The sequence below is a fragment of the Protopterus annectens genome, chromosome 8.part0 (assembly GCF_019279795.1).
Source record: "Protopterus annectens isolate FY-2018-M chromosome 8.part0, PAN1.0, whole genome shotgun sequence".
NCBI lineage: Eukaryota > Metazoa > Chordata > Ceratodontiformes > Protopteridae > Protopterus > Protopterus annectens.
The window spans coordinates 1,660,475,691-1,660,497,316 of record NC_056741.1 but is presented as its reverse complement, the minus strand read 5'-3'; the positions used below and the strand labels follow the sequence as shown (position 1 = coordinate 1,660,497,316).

The window sequence follows — 21,626 nt, the reverse complement described above, 5'->3', positions numbered from 1 at the left end:
TCCTCTCTCAACACATCCATAAACCTTATCTTAGGCCTTCCTCTTTTCCTCTTACCTGGCAGCTCCATCCTTAACATCCTTTTCGCAATGTACCCAGCATCCCTCCTCAGCACATGTCCAAACCTACGTAATCTCACCTCTCTGGCTTTGTCTTCAAACCGTCCAACCTGAACTGACCCTCTAATATACTGATTCCTATTCCTTTCCATCCTTATCACACGCAATGCAGATCTTAACATCTTTAACTCTGCCACCTCCAGCTCTGACTCCTGCCTTTTTGTCGATGCCACTGTCTCCAACCCATATAACATAGCTAGTCTCATTACCCTATTGTAGGCCTTCCCTTTCACTCTTACTGGTACCCGTCTGTCACAAATCACTCCTGACACTCTTCTCCACCCACTCCACCCTACCTGTACTCTCTTCTTCACCTTTCTCCCACACTCACCATTACTCTGAACTGTTGATCCCAAGTATTTAAATTCATCCACCTTCACTAACTCTACTCCCTGCATCCTCACCATTCGTCTATCCTTCCTCTCATTCACACACATGTATTCTGTCTTAGTCCTGCTGACCTTCATTCCTCTTCTTTCTAGAGCATATCTCCACCTCTCCAGGTTCTCATCAACCTGTTCCCTACTCTTACTACAGATCACATTGTCATCACCAAACATCATAGTCCATGGGGGCTCCTGTCTGATCTAGTCTGTCAATAGCTTGGAGACGTGCGAGACTGGTGCCATGCTGTAGATCCCTTTAACACTCAAATGCTCTGTAGCATCTTAATGACAGATGCCTAACACTAAAGAATTATCTTGGTCTATTCACGACTTAACCCTATTTTATTACTCCCTATAATTGCCCTACTAAAGAGGGTATATTAGCCCTTTTGAAGAGGGTAGTGAGAGTTACTGACAAACAATAGACATCTTTATGATCCCTATGACTCACAGAGGTTGTATAACTCTACCGTTGTCTGTAGAAGCATCCAAGCAAGGGAACTAATGCTTACATCCATTACTTGACTGTTTATTCAGAATTCCAGCCTTATATAGGCTGCAAATGTAAAACGCCAGCCCTGCTTTAATCGCTTAGACACGTGTGAGCCTGGCATTACATTAAAACCCCCTAATTACTGAATACCTGTAGTGGCATCCCCAAACCAGCAAATCGTTACTTTACTGCTCAAGTGCTACTCTATAACAAGTAGTTACAGCAACAACGCCATAGCAGTAAGTTTGGACAGTTCCTACTGGTAAAACCACCATGCTTCCGGGCAACAGAAGGTCCCAATGTATTGGAGTCTACCTACAAATGAAGGTAGCCCTGTTACACATAGAATCTAACTGATCAAGAAGTTAGCTGTGTTATACACTAGTGACCACAGCTTTGGATATATAAATAAGGTTTTGAACCAAAGGGTAGTATCTGCATTTGCTTGTTATGCACAATGTGTGGAATGCTACACTTTATTATTTAAAAATCATTAATTGTAAAGGTCTGTTATGCAATAAATAGTGTTCTAAAATGTTTAATAGTCATTTTTACTAATGTTTTAAGGTTACATATCCCTGCTTTAGAAGGCTACACTTTAGTATTTAGAAATCAGTAATTGTAAAGGTCTGTTATGTGATAAATAGTGTTTTAAAATGTTTAATAGTAATTTTTTACTAATGTTTTAAGGTTACATATCCCTGCTTCATACTGCAAATTGCCATGGGTTTTTTATGCTGCACTGAGCTTTTATAGGATGGTTACAGCTTCTTAATTAGCTATATTGCTTAACAGCAAGGGCTTGTGTGTTCTGTCTATACGGGGAACTGGTATCTATTACTCTCCTTATTCCTCATTGCCTCTCCTCTTAACATTCTCTCTAGCTGCCCTGCCCTACATTCACACTACCTTTTAATCCTGCTGGAAGTGGTGAAGAAACCAACTGTATTCTGCCAAGGTCCTATCAACCTATCCCTGAAGGAATAACTACTACTGCCTCAAGGGAAACCTAACTAAAGTATGTCTGTATACTCCTGAGTTGTGCTAAACCTAAACGCTCTTCCCATAACCTGACTAGGTGGATAGAACTCCCTGTATTTCTGACTCTGCGGCAGCCACAATTCCCTCTCTCTATACCCATTTACTTAGCTCTGTGTACCCTTTCCAGGCCCACCATACATCCATAGTTCATAGGCTCTCCAGCCTTGGGCTCTGTAAGGAACCTCCTGTAGTTACAAGGTTTGACCACTAGATGGCGGCCTGAATCCACCTCTTTTCAGCTCCTATCTACCCATCCACTGTTCTGTACTCTTTATCTACTACCTCTCTCCTCCACTAATTTATCTGATTCCCCACCTCTAGTCCTCTTAAGCTATTCTCCCTCTGTGCATGGTGGCCTACTAGCCCTACCACCTACACAACTGATTGTTCCCATCCCAACCTGTCCTATAACTCACCTTCCTTGGCTCTACCTGCTCTGTTCGCCCTGCAGGCTCACTCTGCTCCCCTACCCTGCCCCCAATTTCCACCCGCCCCCCCCCCAGTACCACTAGATTTATACTTACCAAACCACACCCCCTCCTACACCACACCCCTACACATCACAACTAACCAACCTAACACTCTAACTGTACACCCAACCCACACTCCCCACCCACAACTCCACCATACCTCAGTCTCTTACATCCTCCCACACACACTCCCAAACACCTACAGCATGTACCCCACAAAGTCTCCACTAACTCCCACCAGATATCCAAAACCTAGACTGATCTTATACACCATACCACCACTTATCACTCTTTATCTCCTCACCTCCTATGAATACTACTACCTACCTATCCCTCATTATCCCATATCCGGTACCACTGTTAACTTCCACCCCCATTATCCCTCACCAATTCAACCATACCTTTACCCCAACTGTACTACCCCAACACCTCTTCATTCCCTTAGAGCCACCTACATAAAAACTAGGACTAGATACTATGACCTACTCCAACTAAAAATCCAGAAACTAGTAAGGAAGTCTAAACCAACCCTCATAGCAGATGGCGATATCCACCCAAACCCAGGCTCAACCCTATCAGAAACCACAAGCTCCACAAATATTACTGTCACCAATCTACGGAGCACATATAATGCCCCTAATTCACTACTAATCTGTCACCTAAACATCAGAAGCATGAATAATAAGATTCACTATATACATGCCCTTATGGACATGCACTCCCCTGACCTATTATGTCTTACCAAAACCTGGCTCAAACCCACCACCCCAGACAACGAGATAATACCCCCCACCTACAATATTTTAAGACTTGACCGGCAGGGTAGGAAAGGTGGTGGAGTAGCCATTATGTACAAAACAACCTTACAGGTCTCCACCACCACCATCCCACAAAGCCTAATAACTAGCACCTCAGAAACACTCTTAATAAAGGTCCAGCTTAACAAACACAAAGCTATCAACATAGCATGCATCTACATGCCCCCAGGTGACAATATAGCAACCTTGGAAAGTACCCTCCAATGGCTATCCACTACACACCCCCAAGAAACTATTATTCTAGGAGACTTCAATATCGATTGGAAAACCTGTTCATCAAAAACCCCAACCACCCACATTAACTTAAATGGCTTCTCCCAAATTATAAACTCCCCCACCAGAATCAATAAGCCCAACAATAAAGAAAGCACCCTAGATTGGATACTTATAAACAACAAACCTTAGTTATATACATCAGGCACCCTACCTGAGAACATGAGCAACCACTTCCTAACATATATATAATAAGAAAAAGGAATGACATGCATCAGCAAATCACCCTTAAAACCATTAGAAACACAAAAAACTTTAATCTCACCAACTTCCAGACCGAACTTAAGTCTTGCAATTGGTCCAACCTAAAGCTTCTTCCCCTAAACGAAGCAGTCTCACACTTTAATACTAACTTCCTAGCCATCTTAGACAGGCATGCTCCCATAAGAAAGATCAGAACCAAAACCAAAATAGCTCCATGGCTAACCAAAGTTACTAAACAAAAGCTAACCACTAGGGACACAGCATGGACCTCCTGGAAATCCACCAAATCCAGTCAAGATCACATTAGGTACAAACAACTGAGAAGTGAAGCTAAAAAATCAATTAAGCTAGATAAACAAACCTACTATTTCAGCTTACAAAAAAAACACCAAAACCAGCCACAAAAATTCTGGTCAGGTCTCAATAAACTACTCCATCCAGGTAAATCCACTACCCTCACCCCTTCATCTACACTGCATCTACCCCCTGAAAGTATAGCAGAGGCCTTCAATACTTTCTTTACAGAAACAGTGCAATCCCTAGCTAATAACCTACCTCCCAACTCAGCAAACGCCACCTCAGCCCCACTGGATAATGTACCCCCATTCAACTATGATCCAATCCCCACAGACTATATTAAATCCCTACTTAAGAAACTCAAGCCCACCACACTAGCAGCAGATTTACTCCCTGCTGAATTCCTACAAAAGGCCGCAAACAAAATATCATACCCTATCTCCATCTTAATCAACCGTATTCTCCATGAATCTTATGCCCCCTCCATCTGGAAAATCTCCCACATTATACCACTTCACAAAGGGGGTAACTCCACAGAACTCTCAGACTACAGGCCTATAGCCATTCTATCTCCCTTAGCCAAAATAATGGAAAAATGTATACATGAACAAATTCTAACTCACCTTATTCAGAACAATCTCCTAGCCCCATCCCAGCACGGATTCAGACCTGTCCATAGTACCACAACAGCACTTCTCTCCTTCTCTTACACAGTAAATCAGAACCGTAATCACAACAAACTCTCCTCTGCCCTCTTTCTCGACCTATCCAAAGCATTTGATATTGTCAATCACCACCTACTCCTAGACACACTCAAATCATTCAACCTTAACAACCTAGTAATCAAGTGGTTCCAATCTTATTTGCAGGACAGACAACAAGCAGTATTATGGAAAGACAATCTATCCCCCCTACTACCAATCACCCTTGGTGTCCGCAAGGGTCCATATTAGGCCCCCTCCTTTTTTCAGTATTCATTAATGACCTACCCAAAGTCATCCCTGAAGCAACCTGTATTCAGTATGCAGATGACGCTACCCTAATCTGTTCTGCACCCTCTCAGACCTACAATCCCTATCCCAGAACACATTCAACAAAGTAGAGATCTGGTTCAATAATCGCTGTATCCTATTGAATCCCAACAAAACCAAACTACTACTTCTCTCCCCTACCCGAAAAACCTCATCACCGAATATTACAATCTCATCCAATAATGGCACCATAATCTCTCCAGATCCATCTACAAAACTTCTTGGTGTAATAATAGATAATAACCTTACATTTGAGACTCATATCGACAAAACCATCAAAACAGTTAACAAAAAACTAGGCTCCCTATATAGGATTAAACAATTTCTAACCCCACCGGCCAGAACAGCCATAGCTAAAACACACCTTCTCTCAACCCTTCTCTATGCCTCTCCCATTTTCCTAAACCTACGGAAAGCTAACCTAAACAAAATAGCTAGCTGCTACAACAATATAGCTAGATTCGCCACAGCCACACATACAGAACCCATCACTGTCAAATTCTTCAAACATTGGACTAGCTAGAGCTACCAAATCAACTCCAGTACAACCAACTCATAGTTATTTATAAAATCCTAACAGTACACCCATGCTGGCAAATATTATCATCCCCTACTGCAACCTACCATCTCTCCGCTCATCTAACAAGATGCAAGTTCAATCTGCCAAAGCCAACAACTCAGCTGGAGAATCACTTCTCTCCAACTCAGCTGGTAAGAAATGGAACACACTCCCCCCAGATCTTGCCACTATAGCCTCCTTACCCCAATTCAAAACATTCCTAAAGAGGCACCTAAACAAGCATTGGCTATGTCCATGTCTAGACCCAGGCTAACTCGACTTACATGCAATTCTTGAAGGCAAATGATGCAATTTGGAATAAACCTTCTACCTAAACCCACCCTAATTATAACTACTTCTCTATAACCTTCAGAACAACAGTCACTAATTTCTACCTAACTTCCTATACACAACTTTTAGTATGCTGTGTTTCTAACTCCCTAAACTAACTTTTAAATCCCTCATCTGTACCTCCGCTTGTGTATCCTATCACCCTAGCTTTTATACAAATATGTATTCAACCCTTCTACATCCAATTTCCAGGGACTCTCCTCTTAACTAAACACCTTTTTCTCACTAACCACCTTGTTTTCTCCGGATATCACTCATGTCATCTATCATTGTATCATGCCATTCTATACACTCAAATGCTTTACTGTTATTGCTGTAAATATGTAATACTACTATTGCTGTACATATGTAATACTATAAACCTACAATGATCTTAAACCTCAATGTAACAATGTGTGTATACACATATATATATATATATATATATATATATATATATATATATATATATATATATATATATATAAAAAACCTCCTATTGAAACTTTAAGAAGTTACATATTTTAATGTAACAATGAATATTGACCGTCATCTTTTTGTACATGTGGAGCTTTTCTCCCCAGACCAACGCTGAAAATGGACATGTATCCAGTTGGACTTTCCCGGTTAACAAATTTAAAATAAATAAATAAAACCAGTCCATCACCATTACAAATAAGAAAGTGCTCAGAGTTGATCCTTGATGCAATCCCACCATCATCTTAAATGCATCTGTCACTCCAACTGCAGACCTCACTACCCCCATACATATCCTCAACCACTCTTAAATACTTCTCTGCTACTCCCAACTTCCTCAAACAATAGCACAACTCCTTTCTGGGCACCCTGTCATATGCTTTCTCTAAGTACACAAAGGCACAATGCAACTCCTGACCTTCTCTGTACTTCTCCATCAACACCCTCAGAGCAAACATTGCATCTGTAGTGATCTTTCCCTGGCATGAAACCAAACTGCTAATCGCTAATCATCACCTCCCTTCTTAACCTAGCTTCCACTACTCTTTTTCATAACTTCATGCTATGACAGATCAATTTTATCCCTCTGCAGTTATCACAGCTCTGCACATCACCCTTATTCTTAAAAACTGGTATGAAAACACTTCTTCTCCACTCCTCAGGCATCCTGTCACTTTCCAAGATTTCATTAAACAATCTGGTTAAAAACTCCACTGCCATCTCTCCTAAACACCTCCATGGTTCCACAGGTATGTCATCTGGACCAACAGCCTTTCCATTCTTCATCCTCTTCATAGCTATCCTTACTTCCTTCTTGCTAATCCATTGCACTTCCTGATTCACTATCCCCACATCATCCAACCTTCTCTCTCTTATTCTCTTCATTCATCAGCCCCTCAAAGTACTCTTTCCATCTGCTCAGCACACCCTCGGGTTGGGAGGGTGGCCTAATGGTTAAGGTGTTTGCCTTGCAAGCACAAGGTGCAGGGTTTGAGTCTCACAAGGGATACTTGGCTAGGCTTAAAATGGCTCGCAAGGGCAGTTAGCTTAGTACTAATCTATGAATCATGGGGTTAATTTTCATTCCACTTCATTCATTTTCCTTGCTTGTGGGTATGTTTCCCTCATTATCCTTTATCACTCTTACCTGCTGCACATCTTTCCCATCTCAGTCCTTCTGTCTAGCCAATCGGTACAGGTCCTTTTCTCCCTCCTTGGTGACTATCCTTTCATACAACTCTCTACACACCTTATCCTTAGCCCTCGCCACCTCTATCATTGCCATGTGCCTCATATCCTTAGACTCCTGTCTACTTTCTTCATCTTTCTGACAATCCCACTTCTTCTTCTTCGCCAACCTCTTTCTCTGTATGCTCTCCTGTACTTCCTTGTTCCACCGGCAGGTCTCCTTGTCCTCCTTCTTCTGTCCAGATGTCACACCAAGCACGTTTCTAGCTGTCTCCCTTACCAGCTCTGCTGTAGTGACCCAGCTGTTTGTTAACTCTTCACTGCCACACAGTGCCTGTCTTAAGTGTTCCCCGAACTTCACCTCACAATCACCCTTTCTTATCTTCCACCATTTGATCCTTGGTGTTACCCTCACACTCTTCTTTTTCTTGATCACCAACATCATCCTACAGACCACCATCCTATACTGCTTAACTACGATTTCCCCTGTCACCACTTTACAGTCTCCAATCTCCTTCAAACTGGTCCTCCTGCATAGGATACAATCCACCTGTGTGCATCTTCTTCCACTCTTGTATGTCACCCTATGCTCCTCTCTCTTCTTAAAATATGTATTCACCACAACCATGTCCATCCTTTTTGCAAAATCCACTACCATCTGACCTTCTGTATTCCTCTCCTTAATACCATACTTACCCATCACTTCCTCATCCCCTCTGTTCCCTTCACCAACATGCTCATTGAAATTTGCTCCAATCACCACTCTCTCACCTTTAGATACACTCCCCACAACTTCATCCATCTCACTCCAAAATTCTAGTATAAAAAAAGAAAAACTTACTGCTCTGTACCCCCAAACAATATGGCTTTATTAAATGACTATCATGTCTACTTAATTTAGTAAACTTCTTTGAGATAGTCACTGAAGCTGAGGATAGTGGCCATGTAGTTCATACAGCATAACTGGATCTGGCCAAGGCCTTTGATGCTATTCTACGTACTGGAATTGCAGATAAACTTAAATGCATAAATGCAGACATTTATGTAATAAGGTGGATAACAAACTGGCTGAAAGATAGAATCCACTTAATTAAAGTAGGAGGTACTACCTTAGAAAGCAAAATATGACTAATAGATTTCCTCAGAACTCAGACCTGGGACTCCTTCTGTTTAGCATCTACTTCTCAGATCTCCATGCCACTAATTGGGACATGTGGCTAACTAAATTTGCTGCTGACTGCAAATTGGGTGTTTTCGTTCATTCAGCATTCATTACAGCAAGGGCCAAGCCATAAAACTCAAAGTTTATTTAGAAACACACATAATTAAGTGTACATAATTATAACATTGTCATGTTTGGTGAACAAATATCGAAGAAGCTTACACTATAAACTCCACCTCATAATAACCAATATATTCAGCACAGATTTGGGCATCTACATAGACAGCTTCCTATTATTTGATAACAGTGTAATAAAAATAGTCAGAAAGTCATTGCGTCTAGCACAATTAATAACTAAATGTATCTTATCCAGGTCAAAAGAAGTTATTACTCTGTCCTCTGCCCTGAGCAGACCAGTTATTGAATATATTGGCCCTTTTAGTATGTCTCTATCCAAACATATTTCACATCTAGGAAAGACCCTAGAGATTCCAGAGTAGAAAATAGAAAATAAAGACTCGGCTACTAAGATAGGTTTGAAGCATTAGACCTACAGTCTGTCTCTTGTAGGCTGCTGTATAGTGACTGATGTCTGACATTCTGTGCTGTTAAAGACCCAATCCTTTATGATCTTTTGCACCTTAACAAAGCAATTCACTCCACAAAAGCTCCACTAACGACTTGAATCTCCATCAGCAAAGATTGAATACATGCTGAAAGTACAGATTGGTTACTCAGTGCCACGCCCATAATGGAATAATCTTACATTACATATTAAAGCACAGAGATACACAGAATTCCTTGGAGACGAACCTCGATCATTGGATGGATGTTTATGAATATATGCCATGTCTGACTTGTTTGTCCATACTGAAGGCAGGAGATGCAATCAAGGGTGGATATTGGGGAGGAGATTATAGTCCATGAACTGAAGGCAGGAGATGCAATCAAGGGTGGAGATTGGGGAGGAGATTATAGTCCATGAACTGAAGGCAGGAGATGCAATCAAGGGTGGAGATTGGGGAGGAGATTATAGTCCATGAACTGATTCTGTCTTGCAGTCTTTATGTATATAGGAGTGTATGCATGCCTTTGCCACAGTGGCAAGGCCACGTGCATAATGGTCCTTTAGATTATATGCTTAAACTAAATGGTGATGATGACTGAGGAGATCTATAGCCATAAAATGTAATTGCAGAAAATGGGATTACTATATTTGTTACTGATATAGTTTGCTTTCAAAGGCCACTCATTTAAGGATTTATGTTTTTTATGGGGAGTGTATCAGTTTAATTGCTTTTCTTAGTAATTATGGATAATGAGTAAATATTACTTTTGAACTCTATCCAGTTAATAGAGTTCAGGGAATGTAGAAATTTGCTTTGCTTCTTGAGAGTACAACAATTTTAGTAGCTCCGTAATAGTACAACTCAGATTTGTTCATTTGTTAGGGTGATAGTCATGTGTACATGTAAAGTTTAGAGGAAGAGTTTAGGTAGAATGAGCATGTTAACTAGTTTACATCTAGTTTCAAGGCTGTGAAAGAAGTAGCAGTCTATAGGCCAGTGTATAGTCTTGATTGACTTCTTTAAAGAATATGTAGCACGGGAATCAAACTACAGGTACCTAATAAGAGACCGTGTACATTAGTTCTACCACTTAGGCATTCTGGAACCATCCAAGGTTGAAAGACAAGCATACAAGTAATAGCAGCATTTCAGTTAGTAGCTTGTGACCAATAGCATCAAATACTTTAGATTACTTTAACCTAGAAAGAAAGCAATGTTTACTCTTGTTTTTTCAAAATGGCTTTTGCATCTGTCTCCTTTTGTACACAAAATCTGGCACTGCAGGTACAGTATGGGTCCTTGTTGCAATGCACTTTCATTACAGATACAGTGAATACCATCATTCTCTCATACTCTAGAGTTATTGGACGGTGCAGCTGGGCAGCGGTAGCATTGTCACCTCACAACAAGAGGTTCTCCAGTTCGATTCTTGACTGGGGTGTCTTCTGTGCAAAGTCTGCATGTCCTCATTGCATTCGTGTGGGTTTCCTCTGGGTACTCGGTTTCCTCCCACATTACAAAGACATGTGTCTGGAACATTTCTCCCCAGGCCTCTGCTGAAAATTGTCTCATTTCAAGTTGGACTTTCCGGGTAACAAATGTTAAATAAATTAATAAATATAATTTTGAGACCAAGGTGTGGTTTATTTGGCGAACTGCCTGGCATGTGGGTCTTTTTATGTTGTGAAAACAGAGAGGATATCATGAACCTCAATACAAATGCAATACAAGTTAAGCTTTAACATAGTCACCTGAAGAACATAGCTTTCAAACTGTTAGCATAAAAAATATGGCCAAAGCCAAAAATAAAAGGGGGGACAACACCCCAAAAATAGGGACACATTTTAAATATTGCTCTTATGAATGTAGAAAGTTGCTAGAATAAAAGGTTTTGTGTTACCATGCATTTTCTGAAGGATATGAAATCTAACACTCAAATGTCTGTCATTATTTAGTCAATTCCACCCTCAATGATTTGCCACAAAAATCCAGAAAACTGCAAATTTTATGAGGAATAGACCAAAAATATAAGACAAAAATATGGACATTCTGTGACAGTCTGGACAGCTGAGAGGTATGCTGAAGCGTAATTTGACTAACATTCTTCAACTTTTTGCTACACTGTCTTTTTTGTTATTCTCGTGTCCTCAAAATTCTGCATCATATTTTTGATTGTACTTAATTTTCTTGTTGCTGTCGACTGCTGTTTTGTTTGGAGTTATCTTCCTGGATTCCTAACTAAAATTGAAACTTTCCAGGTGGACATTCATGGTGAAGAAATATAAATGAGTCAGTTGATCAGTCAGTCAGACATTCAGTGAGTCTCATTATAATCTCCAATGGATGCATCCTGACCCTTTTTCAAAAACAAATAGTTATATTTTCACAGTTTAAGCAAAGGTTCATATCTGTAGGGCCATAAGTGTTAATAAAGAACTGTAAATAGCAAACTATTTAGTACAAACTTGTCTTTGCAGTGGCTGCATTTTTTGAGACTGTGACTTAAACTGGATTTTTTTTAAATCACAATAAACAAAGTGAGTGTTCACTTTTGTAATGTTTTGTAAAACACTTATAGCACCTTGGTAACTATGCAAGATGCACACATGCTGTCCGCAGCATTTTGTCATTCGCCTTTTATGCTGTAAGACAAGGAGGCTATGTGTTCTATTCCCACTTCAGGTGACTGGACTGCTGACACTTTAGTGCTGCATTACAGGGGTGCTGCACTCCTGAATGAACTGTTTTCCAGATGAAATGTTAAACCATCTGCTTCAGTTGGTGGTAGCTCAGGTGGATGTAATAGATCCTATGGGAGCTATGAAAAAAGAGTAGTGGAAGTCTCCTGATGCCCTTGGCAACATTGTTTCAAGTAGCATAAATATCTCTTTGGATCTACCCAGAAAAGAGGCCATTAGCTGAATGGGACTAAGCCTGTCAACAATGAATAGATGGATAAATAAATAAATATAGCCGTGAGCTTTCATATGAGGCTAAACAGCTCACTCTGTATTGCTTAGTTGTTGAGACATCTAGAGAAATGAGACAAGTATGAGAATATAAATAAGTTGTATTGAACAACATTTCAGATCTCTTTATATGCAACAGACAGAGATCGATAGTCTCTGCAGTTGGCTTGACCATATTGTAGGTTTTTATATAGCCTGGTTTTACAGTTTTATTGTAAATATGAACATGCTGTATTAGATGCCTTAGGGAATCACTAGGATAATCCTGGAGGTATCAATTGGGGTTAATAAGATTTATAACTAGTTCTTCCATGAATAAGAACAGTCTTGTCAGTTCTAGCATGTTTCACTATGAAATTCACTATGGAAGTTGGTCTCAGTAAATAGGTGGACCATGGAATCATCATTTACAGTGCAGGTAGGGGAATGCTGAACATCAGGTCAAACCTGCATCTAGTCCTTCCAAGCCTGGCCTTTTGTGCATGTCTTTATATATATATGTTACCTCTGATCAGATGCATGTTTAATAAATTTGATTGTGATTTGATTTTGCTCTGCAAGCTCGTTGCTGCAGCATTTCTTCTGCAACAAAATGCAGTATATATTTCTTTAAGTAAGGCAGAAATTGTAAGGGATGTTTTGCATCTGCTTACAAAAGTTTTTTCATTTGCTACAAATTTTGGAAAGCTGTTCACAAGTCATAAGGCATAATGTTTGTGAGGTAATGAGTGATTTCTAACAGAGTTCAATAGGTCTTCAGTTTACTGAATTATCCAGGACATTTTTGCTGTTAGATTTCCACTCACTTCCAGTTAAAAAAAAAAGTTGACCCTTTGTCCAGAATATAGCACATAGGTCTGGAAAGTTAGTCATCTTTTGAAATTACTAAAGGGGTTTAAATTTGAGATAGTTTATTTATTAAACATGCATATATATATATATATATATATATATATGTATATGGATTCCATACATTTGGTCGAATTACACTTAGTCGAAAATTATTCCAGGCATTTCACTTCACTGAAAGCTCACTTGACTGAAAGCTCACTTGGTTGAAGTTCATTTGGTCGAAAATGGAATATAGCCCCTGCCCCACTGCAGTGCAACCCTGGAGTGAGAATATTAAATAAGGGGGTGTGTGGGGGGCACAGCCCCCCTCGTTATGCCAATAGTTTTTACTAAAAATATATATATCAATGCATTTCTAATGGATATACCTTCTTATAATAGTGAATACATTTGTGCCCCCACACCCCCCCTTATTTAATATTCTCACTCCAGGGTTGCACTGCAGTGGGGCAGGGGCTATATTCCATTTTTGACCAAATGAACTTCGACCAAGTGAGCTTTCAGTTAAGTGCAATGCCTGGTTTCATTTTTGACTAAGTGTAATGCAACCAAATGTATGGAATCCATATGTATATATGTATATGTATATATATATATATATATATATATATATATATATATATATATATATATATATATATATATATATTTACTCTACAGTAGTTCTCAGCTTTGCTGTAGATGGCCTGATGAGGTATAAGAGACATTGCAGTTGCCCTTTGTGAAAGATATATCATGGACTTTTTTCTTAAATTTGTACAAGTCCTGTTTGAATTATGTGAAAACCACAGAGGCCAAATATCTGCCTAAAAAAGACATACCTGTATGGCCATTAGGATCTGAAATCAGCCTGGTGGTTGAGCCTCATTTTAAGTGCTATGTTTTGTTTAATATTTGTCATGACCTGATATGTCCGAATGAAAACATTTCCCTGATGACATGGCATATTCATTGCTTTGCTTTGGTCAGCTTCTTTTACTTCAAATGACTGAGGATGAGGAAGGATTGTTCCTGCCTTCTTTGTCTTACTACTTTTATTACTATGCTGTTTTTTTTTTGTTAATTTGTTCATCACTAATGTTGATATTTTATTATTGCATTTTGGAAAGAAGCACTTAAATAAAACTGAATATGAATTTTGTGTAAGTATGATTAATAACTTTAAGGACAAAGTAACAGTGCTCTAGAATAAATGTTTCTAGATCATATCATGATAAAGTAACTTAGATGTGTGAAGCTCCATTCCTTAGTGCTGACTAAGATACTGTCAAATATTTACTGCTCAGTATATTTTATGTAATTGTCTTTAACCACTTTTGTTTTTTAAAATTTTCTCTGATATAAATGGAATATCCTACACTTTTATTCCTAACCATTCACAAGGCAAGTATTTAAAACAATGGCTAAAAGTCCATACCTAGGGACTGATACATTCTGTGCAACAGTTTGCATTATGAAAGGATAGTGTAACAGGAAGTGTACAGTATGAAATACTAAATATCGTCAAAATCTTTGAGTTTAAACACTTGGACTCTTTAATTTTGTTCCTTTTAGTACAGTATCACTGACACTGTTTCATAGGGCTCTCTTTTTTGTCTTTCAGATTTTAACTTACTATAATGGCAGTACAAGTGTGACACCAGAAACTCAGTTTGCAAATCGCATAGAATTCACAAATGAAGTGCAGAAAAAAAATGTTTCCATTTTCATCCATAACACAGAGGAACAAGACTCAGGAAGATTCACTTGCACCATTAACTATATCCCTCCTTCCTCTAATGTGGGAAAAAACATTGGAGTGGTTAATCTTACTGTGATAGGTACATTTTTATTTTTTAACTTTTTAGTTATTTGCAGTTATTTTTGGAGTTATATGATTGTTGAATGGTGTGAATAACTAAAGGAAAGCTGCATTTTCTTGGCTAAAATACCTTCTATACCTCATATTTTGTGATCCCCTCTCCAGCTGGAATCCTAACTCCTGTATGTTACCCAAACCTTAATTCCTAGAATTAGTCTTTTGTTAGTACACTATATCTATATCTATGTCAGATTTACTCACTTTCCTTTCAGTGCTGCTATGATTCTGCAGAACCTTCACCACTTATCTATTAACTACTTCATTCGTAACAAACAAGGTTTTTAAATTACTTATTTTTCCAAACAATGTTATTCAGAAGGTTTTTTGTTATACTTCACCTATGTAAAAATGTTAAATATGTTCCAATATTATTGTATGGGAATGTACTACTGTTCTTGTTTTTGTTTTATGTTTTATATGTGGAGCTTTTCTCCCCGGGCCTCCGCTGAAAATGGACCTGTGTCCAGTCGGACTTTCCCGGTCATCAAATGTAAAATAAAATAAATAAAATAAAAATAAATGTCAGTTTACTATCAAAATTTAGAATTTAAGTTTGGCGAACACAGGAATGAGGAACAGCAGATGGCAGATTCCTGTGTGTCCGAACGTTAATTGAGTGAGAGTCCATATCAGCGAATGTTACTGTGCAGTGGTGCAGCAGTAGCATTGTCACCTCACAGCAAGAGGTTCTCCGGTTCAGTTCTTGGCTGGGGTGTCCTCCCTGCATTCGTGTGGGTTTCCTTCGGGTACTCTGGTTTCCTCCCACGTAACAACGACATGCATCTGGAGAGTTTCTCCCCGGGCCTCTGCTGAAAATTGGCTTGTTCCAAATCAGACATTCCTGGTTAACAAATGTTAAATAAAATAAATAATAAATTAATATATTATTGATGTTATTAATAGAGATTGCAGTACGGTGCGAATTGGGAAATGTATCCCTTTCCTCACTGTAGAGCAATCTTGGAGTTGGAATATATAGTTTGCAGGGGGGTGTGTGGGGGGGTGCAGCCCCCCACAAGATAATGCAGGGGGGCTTTCCTCCCTGCTAAAATGTGAATTCCAGTATAGGACTTAAACCTACCTTTGCACCTATATGGATATCACAGTCGATATTCAACATCAATGTCAAATCTGCTGAATTCGTTCAGCAGATTCGCCATTTCCACCTACTTAATATGAAGGAATTCAATGTTCACTTTCAATGTTAAATACAGGAGTTTTTTTCAACATTGAGATTTTGATAGTAAACTTCTATATCTATATGTATATCTGTACCTATATCTATATCTATAACTATTGCTATCTGTCTGTCTCTCTCTCTCTCTCTATATATATATATATATATATATATATATAAAGTTTATAAAATCCCTAACATTTCACTTATGATCTTTTATATTTATAGCAATTATATAATTTCATCTTCTTCACAGTGAGTCATTGGAACAATATTCATAACGTTTGGGTTTGCCCACCTTATGCATCTTTATTCCCAGCCTGAAATTTCATCAGCTGTACGTCTGTCCATGTGACAACCATATTTGTTTATACCCCAGTATTTACTCAAGCCTTGTTTCCCTGTAAAACTGTCATTGCTTAATGTTTTCTTCTATTTCACATCCTGCTTTAACAGAACAGTAACTCTGTCTGCATACTGCATTGTGCTTTTGACTGTGTATTGTTTTCATTACAGATCCTCACCCATAACATTATTAAATTATTCCCTTGTGGTTGTAGTAGGCTATTGTCCATTTCTTAATCACAAGACAATGTACCTTTTTGCCATTCTCTTAACTCCTGATCTTTAAACAATGAATACTAGATTTTCTAATAAAACACAGGAGTCAAAAGATAAAGTGTTAAAAACAAGTAAAGGGAAATTATCTTAGTAAGCAAAAAAATTCCTGAAAAAAGAATGTATATTCACCTGTTCTGGTTTAATTTGTGAGGTGGTTACTACCATTCAAAAGACTCCTATTAAGCACTTATCTGGGGAAATTTTCTAAACTACTGCCTGGCTCAGTTGTGCAATCAAAAGGAGTGTTGAATGCTGCTCAGATGACCTGCGCTTGATTAACACTTCTGTGTCAGGATGAGCCAGGCAGGGAGGAAGATGAGTGAAGTTGTGTGACACTTGCCTCTCCATGGCATGACTCACCTACCTGTCCATGAGGAAGAGGAGGTTATGCCCACTTAGTGAGCATGCAGGAAGGTCAGCGTTCTACAGTATGAAGCAGGGAAACTACATTTTGTGCTCGAGGGAGGTCGGTAGGGTTTCTTGCTGGTGTACTTTCTTTGTGGAAGTGAGGAATTATACAGGACCTTTAACCTTTGCATGCCCCACCTTCTTCAGCATACCCAAGCATGTGTTAGAAGAAGGTCAGCAAAAAAAAAAAAAAATAATAATAATAATAATAATAGTAATTCACACACACATCAACCATCCATGATGATGATTTCTCCCAGTTGACCCTTGTCCAGTGATGGGGAAAGAATGTACCAGCTGACCAGAAGGGGATGAAGATCAGCAGGAAGTGTGGACAGAGTATAAAAAAAAATCTAAAGTACTGAAATTCTCTTTATTGACCTTTGTGCTGCCAGTTAAAAGACCACCAACATTCACCCTTCGGGAAAAACAAGGTTACCCCTAGCTACCATATAGGTGACAATCCACTGAGCACAGAAAAAGTCATCAGGGATCTGGGGACCCAAGTTGACAGTAGTCTTTCGTTTGACACTCATGTTGCTAAAGTAGTTAGGAAAACCTTCTATATCGCCCACCTGATCATGAAGGGATTCACATCTAGATCAAGGGAGGTCATCGTCCCCCTGTACTCATCACTCATTAGACCTATGATTGAGTACAATGCCCCGTTCGGAATGTATCTGACCAGACACCTGATGCAGCTTGAAAGGCCCCAAAGTTCCTCACCAAAAGGATAAAGGGTCTCAAAAATATGTCTTATGCTGCCCGACTGAAAGAACTCCAGCTTTATTCAGTCTCATACCGCTTGCTCAGAGGTGACCTGTGCCTGACATATAAGGCCATGTCAAACCCAGATTTGATGAATATGCTTCACCTCAAAAATCTAGATCCCTCAGAACCACAAGGGCGGAGACTTAAACCTTGACACGGTTATAAATAGAACGTGCTGGAGGGACAGATTCATCACCCAGAGACTCCCTATGCTGTGGAACAAAATCCCGGTACATGTGAGGCAGAGCACCTCGCTGGCCTTGTTCAAGAGGAATCTTGACCAATGGATGGGAGATCGCAGATATACCCCAGGGATTACTTCAGTGTCACTGCTTGACAGAGGCACAGAAAAATGATAGGCATAGTTTTTATTCAAACTAAAGGGGTGGCGAAAGCCACATAACTATGGGCTAGGCTTATAAATGCCCTTGGGCAGATAGCCTAGTATGAACCTATGAACCTTGTGTCTGATATGCAAAGCTATAGCATCATCATGGACCTAATAAACAAGGATATAGGGAATCTCCAAACTCTGGATCCCACACAGTTTGGTTTTGTTAAGGGTAGATCATGCCTGCTCAACTTGTTCGACTTCTTTGAGTCAGTCACCAGAACTGCGGATGAAGGCAAGGTGGTTCATACAGCCTACCTTGATCTGGCCAAGGCCTTTGATACCATTCTCCACTCAGGAATCATAGAAAAACTAACTAAGCTAGGCATCAACCCCTATATCACTAGGTGGGTTGCAAACTGGCTCACAGATAGAACCCACAGTGTGGAAGTAGCTGACTCCAAGTCAGACTGCTGACCAGTCATGAGTGGAGTCCCACAGGGTTCGGTCCTGGGTCCTCTCCTGTTTGGTATCTACTCCTCTGAAGTCCAGGCTAACATGAAGGGACTCTAACTGACAAAGTTCACAGACAATTGCAAGTTGGGAGCTAATATTTACTCCCCAAGTGATGTTGACATCCTACAGAATGGCCTCATTGTGACCAACGACTGGTGTCAGAACCATGGCCTTGAGCTCAATGCCAAAAAATGTGTCGCCATCCCCTTTGGGAAAAACCCAGTTCCCTTGAATTACCACACTGATGGTAGTCCACTGAACAAAGAAGACGTTATAAGAGATCGGTGAGCACAGGTTGACAGCAACCTCTCTTTTGATCACCACATTGCCACTGTGGTCAGAAAGTCCTTCTATGTGGCACATCTCATTACTAAGGGTTTTGCATCCAGGAAGAAAGAGGTCATTGTCTCCCTCTACTCTTCCCTCATTAGGCCAATCAAGTAAAATGCCCCATTTGGCATATACCTCACTAGACACCTGTAACAACTGGAGAGGCTGCAAAAGTACCTCACAAAGAGGATCATAGGCCTTAAACACTTGTCCTATATGGACAGACGTAAAAAACTCCAACTATTTTCTTTCATATCTCCTACTTAGAGGTGATCTTTGCTTGACTTACAAAGCCATGTCTGACCCAGCACTATTAGAAATGCTACATCTAAAGAAATCCCAATCCCTCCACACCACATGCTCCAGAGACCTCAACCTCATTACCACAATCAACAGAACGTGCTGGAGGGACAGGTTCCTCACCCAGAGACTGCCCATGCTCTGGAACAGACTTCCCATATATGTCAAGCAGAGCACCTCGCTGTCCCTCTTCAAGAGAAACCTTGATGAGTGGATGGAAAATAGAAAATTCACCTGGGGATAATACCAGTGGCTCTACTTGACAGAGGCACTGGGAACTAAGGTCGGGTGGCACTATGCCAGTGTAATCCTATGGCTAGGCTTGTAAAGGTCCCAGGGCCATTAGCCTAGTACACACCTATGAACCTTAATCGGTGTCTGCACTAGTATCTCTTATGGTCATGCCAGATTAAGGGTTATCCACAGATTAACCTAGTACTTATGGGGTGGTTTATTAACCAGGCCTTCACCCCAACTACCTGTAATTTGACTTCTGTCTCATTGAAAACTTCCTTTGACTCTTACGGATGTTTACTTTGGAATATTTCAAATTAGTGCAGAAACACTCATTAGAACAACAAGGACCAACATTAGTACATTCATTATTACTTTCATTGGACTTTCATTAGTTTATTTATACTGCACAGAGATGTGAAGCTTTGTAGCTATGTTCAAAAGTTCAAGAGGGTAGAAGGAAGAGAAAAATTCTTCCTTTACATTTTACTAGTGAAGAGAAAGATTTCAATAGTAGACATTAATTTTCTTTCTTGTCAAGATTCTGTTAGTAAACAATATTCTTCCTTGTCTTCATGTTCTCCACAAGAAAATATTCCATTTAAGGAAATGACAGTTTGTAGCTTCTCCATGCAGTAGATAGATGGCGCCCTGACTATTACTCAGCTGACCAGGACTCTAAAGGCTGTGGTGTCGAAGGAGGCACTTAGTGAGGCTTGGCAGTGAAGAAGTGTTTTTTCCTCATATTTCCAAAGTTGCAAGTTGTGGGGCATGATGTGAGGTGATTCCTCTGTTAATGAATCTTTGGTGTTGACCAGAGACTGAAGGAGAGCTGTCTGTTCAATATGGCACAGATTGCCCTAGGAGCTTGTCACTTATGGAAATGGGAGAATGCTCTACGGTACACTCATGACATACTCCTACCCCCCCCCCCCCCCGAGCACTAATGCAGTCCACTACACTATGTACACAGATACTATGGCTGTGTAAGAGCCTGTTGGCTACCTGCATGAGAGGTGTATCATTTGTATCCCAAAGGCACTAACTGAGCTAAGAACCCTGCAATCAGCCAGATGATCAGTAGGAGTGGGGAGTCAAAAAAGATGTAGGATAAATTTGTTTTGTTTGCCTTTGGTTAATCCCTTTTCAACAGAAAAAAAACAGGTCAGGAGAGTACAAGGTTTTCAAATGCAAAGTAGATATTTCCTTCACTTAACTACAGTTCTAAGTATATTTTAAAGACAAGTAATTGTTGTCAGGATTTACAGTCTCCAGCTTCCAGAAAGGCTGGTAAGTTGCATAAAGTTCTATTAATGCCCAATATGTATAGAATTCTCATAAGGTTGATCCTATATCTGTCCCTCAGTTATCAGCAATCTGAAGCAAGAAAATCATTGCTCCAGCATTTACTTAACTATAGTTATATATATATATATATATATATATATATATATATATATATATATATATATATATATATAACAGCATTGAATTTTGTCAAAAGTATGTTTGGTCAACATTTGTTTAGTCGATAAAAGTTGGTTGACTAAGTAGATGTTCGATAGTGGTGCAAGATCCCACAGTTCTTGGGGTTGAAAATATCCCCTTCCCTTAATATCATGTGATCTTGGAGTTGGTATATATAATTAGAGGGGTGTGAGGAGTGTGGGGAGTACAGGGAGTGGTGGGGAGTGCTGGGAGTGTGGGCAGTGTGGGGAGCCTTGCTTGTTGATGTTTGAGTTGTCAACATTTTCTGTTTGATATGTGGGACTGTTGATAATTTTCATTAGACCTATATATCTATATCTATATATATCTATATATATATATATATATATATA

At 39.6% G+C, this 21,626-nt stretch overlaps 1 protein-coding gene across 1 annotated transcript in view; it reads left to right on the top strand.

Annotated features, from left to right (window-relative positions):
- Nucleotides 1–21,626, top strand: part of ESAM (endothelial cell adhesion molecule) — an 863,910-nt gene that overhangs the window by 579,755 nt on the left and 262,529 nt on the right. The window contains exon 3 of the mRNA XM_044081182.1: nt 14,840–15,056. Coding sequence (XP_043937117.1) covers nt 14,840–15,056 — 217 coding nt within the window. The remainder of the gene's footprint in view (nt 1–14,839; nt 15,057–21,626) is intronic.